At 36.6% G+C, this 5808-nt stretch overlaps 1 protein-coding gene across 1 annotated transcript; it reads right to left on the bottom strand.

Moving 5' to 3' along the window:
* Positions 1–314: 314 nt before the first annotated feature.
* Positions 315–3127, bottom strand: LOC127242361 (probable receptor-like protein kinase At2g23200). Its single transcript, XM_051261873.1, has one exon. The coding sequence runs from the start codon at positions 3074–3076 to the stop codon at positions 497–499; it is 2580 nt and encodes an 859-aa protein (XP_051117830.1). The 5' UTR covers positions 3077–3127; the 3' UTR covers positions 315–496.
* Positions 3128–5808: the final 2681 nt, after the last annotated feature.

Below are 5808 nucleotides of genomic sequence, written 5' to 3'. Positions count from 1 at the left end.
TTAATTTAGGCATTTAATTTTTAATGCCTACAGTAATAAAGATATGTGTTATTTGTTCATAATTACATGTGTGATGTATAAGAATATGTCATGTGATAAAATACTATTGTGTGTGCTTAAAATTATAACATGAGTTGTTAATTCATATAGGGTGTGTTTGTTTGAGGGATTGGATTTTAAATACACAGTTCATCCTATTTTTTCCCCAAAAAAACATCAAATCAAACACCTACTTTTATTTTTTATATTATACTAAAAATCAATTTTACATTCAAAACATCACATCAGCACCTATTTATATCACATTATACAACTATTCAAATTCAAAATTTTTACTATTCAAATCCCAACTCAAAATCAAAATCCCCAAATAAATACACCTTTACTGTATTTATATTATATTAATATATAATGTGCTCTCTGTAATAATACAACATACAAAACACAAGTAGTGCTGAATTAAAGTAGCACTATAGTTGCCGCCATATATATAGTTTCATCTGGCTTCGCCAAGCCGCAGCTGAGAAAATACCTCTTTAGCATCCACCTGGCTCAGCTCCGACAAAACCCCCGACTCCTCCGGCACCTCATCGTCACCGATGGTGTCTGAAGCCAGGCGGCCCAACACCGGAACCGCCAACCCCATCGCAACATCCGTTGCTGTGCTATATTCATACGATCCCGCTGCTGCCGGAGGAGTCCCCATATTCTGAAGCCGCAGACAGTACTCCAAGTCCCACAACACGTCGACCATGTTCGGCCTATCGGCACCGCACTCCTTCAGACACTTCTCCACCGTCTCCCCGAACTTCCTCAGACAGCCGTCGTTGATCGTCCCAACCAGCCGAGCATCGACAATTTTATCCAGCTGGCCCTGTCTGATCCTCGATAGCCCCCAGTCCGCCAAATTCACTTGTTCGCGTGGCAGCGCTGGGTTTACGGCCGGCCTCGCGCATAACGTTTCTAGAAGCACGACGCCGAAAGAGTACACGTCGGATTTCTGCGTAAGCTGCGAGAACTTGAAGTACTCTGGGTCGAGGTACCCGAAGCTGCCCTTCACCTGAGTGCTGACGTGGCTCTCATCGGGAGCTCCGGTGTGGGACAGCCCGAAATCTGCCACCTTGGCGATGTTGTGCTCGTCGAGCAAAATGTTCGTCGACTTAATGTCGCGGTGGATTATCGCGCGTTTCGACCCCGTGTGGAGGTAGTAGAGACCCTTTGCGGCCCCGACGCAAACGTCGAGCCTATCGACCCACGATAGCCTCGATTCCGATTCGCCGCCGTCTTCGGACGCGTATAAATGGTCGCGTAAAGTACCCTTTTCCATGAACTCGTATACGAGTATCATCTCGTCCCGCTCGTCGCAGTACCCGATGAGCGAGACGAGATGACGGTGGCGGATTGTCGACAAAACGACGATCTCAGTTTGAAATTCCAACACCCCTTGCCCGTGCTCCGGCTGGCTCCGTTTTACGGCGACTTTCATCCCGTTCCATAGCATTCCCCGGTAGACCTTCCCGAACCCGCCTTTCCCGACGATCAATTTCGGGTCGAATTTGTTCGTCGCGACGAGGATATCGGCGAAGGAAATCCTTAATCCGAGGTTGAGATCCACCGTCGGGGAGTCGCTAACTGTCCTAACCGTCGTCCGGGTGTAAGAACTCCCTCCACCGTGGAAATGAATCAACGGCCACTCGAAAGCCTCGACCGGAGTCCATTTCTTCTTCCGGATAACGCAACAGTAGACGGCGATTATCGCGAATCCAAGCACCGAAATGCCGCCGGCAATCCCCAATCCGACAAAGAGAGCCTTCCGGATTCTACTAGAACCTTCCAGAGGAGATAAGCCGGTTTTGTCGATCAGCTCGATGATCTCGACTCCGTTGAGATACGCTGATTTCTGATTCTCCGAATTGGTCGAAGGGCCAATGCTGATGTTCATGAACCCCGAAGCGTCGGACGTAACCAAATAATCGAGATAGAACGGCGACGCCGCCGAGCTCCGGATCGAATAAGGATAGATTTCATCTCTGAAGCTGTTGTAGATGTAGAGATTGAACTTCACGACCTCATAGTCTGTTTGGTGTATGAAGTCGCAGAAATGCAGCCGGAGAAGATGATCGGCGCCGGTGCTCCGGACGGCGAATCGCCACGAGACGTTGAAATTGGTCACTAAACCTTCGCCGGTGATTCGCATCTCTTTGGCGGTTCTGTAAACTTCGGGAGGAGCGATGAATTCGGTAGACCCACTACCGGAATTGAAATTGAGATTTCCGGTGTAGTAAGGAGCTTTCTGAGCTGCGTTGGTGTTGATCATGAAACCGACGTCGTCGTCGGGAATCCAGAACCTCAATAAATTGTCCTTTTCCGGCGTGATTTTTCCCCCTCCGACGTTGATCCGGTGAATAACGTGCAGGAAAGTGGCGTTCCGCAGATCGGCGTAGCTTCGACCTTCCAATTTCCGATTTGCAGAAGGAATTTCGACATCGTTATCTGGAATTAGCTCAGGCGGAGCGATGAACACTTCGATTGCATTTACGAAGGCAAATGAATCCTCGCCGTAGGGCACGAATTCGACTCTGAAATTCCCCGGCGCGATTTTGAACAGGAATTCCTCAATCGGCGGGGAGCTTGTGAAATTCCTGTTCGCGACCGTGAAATTGGACAGAATCGGAGCTCCGGGGACGGAGACATTGAATCGATAATCGAATGGTTTTTGGAAGGAAGAAAGAGGGGAAAAATGGAAGCGTACCAGATAGATTCCTTCGTCGTCGATTTGAAAGGCGTACGACGAAGCTCTGGTGAAAATTCTGGCGGTTCGGTAGAGCTCCGGCGCAGATGAGTTCGGATCTCCGGCGGTTATGGAGCTTCTCGACGACGGCGCCGTCAAGGAGTTCGCCGGATGCACATCGCCTGTGAAATTCTGGCTTCCGACTGTAACTGTGGAATCGGAGCCGCAGTTGATGAAGTAGCGTTGCGGTAAGGCGTAGGCGGAGGCGGAGGAAGTGAGTGAAAGATGGAGGAGAAAGGAGAGCGCGAGATAGGATGATAAGGATGTTAGTGGAGAGGCGGCCATGGAAGCTCCGGCGGATGGAGGATTTACAGGAGCGAAGAAGATTCAATTGGATACATAATAATAATAATAATAATAATAATAATAATGCCTCAGCCTATAAATTTTATAGTATTAGTAGTATAATTGATTGTAGCGAAAAAAACAAAAATACTCCTCCTATTAATATTATGTAATATAAAAATAATAATATTTGTATAATATAACTTAAGTTTGAAGGGTATTTATTATATTAGATAGACAGTACAATTACTAAAATTAATAATTTTGTATAAAATATTAAAATGAATAATTAATTAATTATATTGACAAATATTTTGTAAAATAATACAAATATTTTTAAGACTAATTAACGATTAATACTAAATTTGTCATGTGAGAATTTTTTTTGTTATGTTCATAAAAATATAATTGATACTATACATATATAAACACAATCTATAGAAATATTAATAATTTTTTCCTAATAATTATATATAATTTCTTGTTATATATTAAAAATAATAATTAGTATGTTAAAATAATTAGTAAATGATAAATAATTATTATTAAATGATAGAAGGAAAAGGGGCATGGTTGACTGGTGGTTGACCGGAAGTGTGTGTATGAGAATTAGCCTAGATTCTAGGCATGTGAGCGTGGGACCTACTCGCATTCTTTATTTTTATATTCGAAGAAATATATATTTTTTTTTTGATCTAATTGAAAATATAAAATTACATTTTTAAGGTCGTCATAATTTAAAAATAGTATAATCATTCTTTAATAACATGATGAAATGGCATGTAACTTCTCTATAGTTTTAAAATTCAATATAAATATTTTTTATATTTTAAAAATTACATAATATTTTGTTATATTTTAAAAGATGTTATATAAAAATTACATAATATCGTCATAAAACTTCACTTGTGTTATGAAAAAATGATTTTTTATTTATATATTTTGCATGATTGGGGTTTCAATAAGGGGAGAATCCATTTTTAAAGTAAAAGTTAAAATTATACTGAATTTCGAAACCAAAAGAAATTTTGTACAAAATTTTTTAAAGTATAAGAGAAGCCATGCAATTTTTAAATTAAAAAAAAATTAAGTTGAATTTCATAACCACAAGAGAATTATGGACAAATCTATCTAATAATAACAATAATAATAATAATAATAATAATAATAAGTGTCTGGTTTAGAGGGTATTAAGTTCGACCGGAGTTTACCTGCACACTTTCGGATAGCGCCTGCGAATTCGCACGTCATAAAAAAAAAAAAATAAAAATAATAATAATAATAATAATAAGTGTATTTTGTTCGAGCTAGGAGCCTACTCAAATGTTTCATTTTGATCTCTAGATCAAACTTTCTACTATTTAATCTATATTATTCTTAGAGCATATAATAATTATTTTAATTTACTTTTATTTTATTTTATTTTCATTCCGATTAATATTAAAATTATTATTTTTAACACTCACTGTAATATTATTATTTGTACGTTTTATAAATTTTATAATCTATTAAGTTTCATATCTTGAGTTAATAAAAATAATTAATTTTATTATTGAAAAAATTAAAAATGTAATTATAAAAAAATAAAGAAGACGATTGTAATGGATCTTGTTATAGCAATAATGTATGAGTTGATTTTACAAAGTATTAATTTAAAAATTATTTAAATTGAAATCGAAATTAAAAATTTAGATACAAACTAAATAAATGCAATTTTGCTTTAAATTTAGACTTATTTTTATTAAAGTTTAATATAATATTTTATTTCAAAAAATAATATATTTTTATTAAAATGCATATACATTGAATAATTATAAATTTTACTTTGAAATTAAAATTAAACATGTTACATATACTTAATACTTCATCTGTCCTACATAAAGTATTATTTTTTTCTCGTCCGTGCCATATAATTGTTATTATTTTTTTAAATATGATTATATACTTTAATCGTATTTTAAAATTTAAAATTTATTTTTTTTTAAATTCTAATTAAATTATTAAATTATCTTAATATTAGTATATAATTATTTTTATTATATAATTATTATTTGTATTAATTCGTTTTTTAATTATTTATTAATTATATTTTACGTAAATTATTATATTTACATTAACATGAATACTTTTAGTGAGACGAAGAAGCATAATGTACTTTGAGATTTTATAATTATTATCCTTTTTTTTACTTAGAGATTTATTATTTATTTATTTATTTATTTATTTTTACATATTTTTATTGGGTGAAATAAGGAGACTTCCATAAGTCATTCATTATAGTATTGCTCTTGTCCAAAAAGATTTAATTTCGAATTTGTGATAGTAGAGCAGGGATAATAACATGTGTCTCTATACAGTGCCTCTGTTCAACGTGTAGCCCAGGTCCAACATGTCCAAGTCCATTTGGATGTGAGATTAAAAATAAATTTACAGTGACTCACCTAAAATCACTCTCCCAAATTTTCTTTTTCTCAAATATTATTATTTATATATATTTACACAAATACGTTCCCACGGTGCCCTAGCAATGCGTCGTCCTCGCCTGCAAGAACCTTAATGATAACGCCGGCAACTTCGCCGGAAACGCTCCTATCTCCAAGATGCCGGTGAGTAATTGTTTCGTGATACTCCTTGCTTCTGTAAGTACTCTTTCTGAGTCTCATTTCCTCAAAATTCTTTTCTTGCTACTACAATCAATTTGAAGATTTGATTATGGTTGGGCTTTTTTGTCT

Source organism: Andrographis paniculata, unplaced genomic scaffold (assembly GCF_009805555.1).
Source record: "Andrographis paniculata isolate CXL003 unplaced genomic scaffold, ASM980555v1 Contig86END, whole genome shotgun sequence".
NCBI lineage: Eukaryota > Viridiplantae > Streptophyta > Magnoliopsida > Lamiales > Acanthaceae > Andrographis > Andrographis paniculata.
This window is presented reverse-complemented; position numbering and strand designations above follow the sequence as displayed.

Excerpts from the sequence above, each read along its gene's own strand:
- LOC127242361 (XM_051261873.1), bottom strand. The coding sequence starts at position 3,076 with ATGGCCGCCTCTCCACTAACATCCTTATCATCCTATCTCGCGCTCTCC.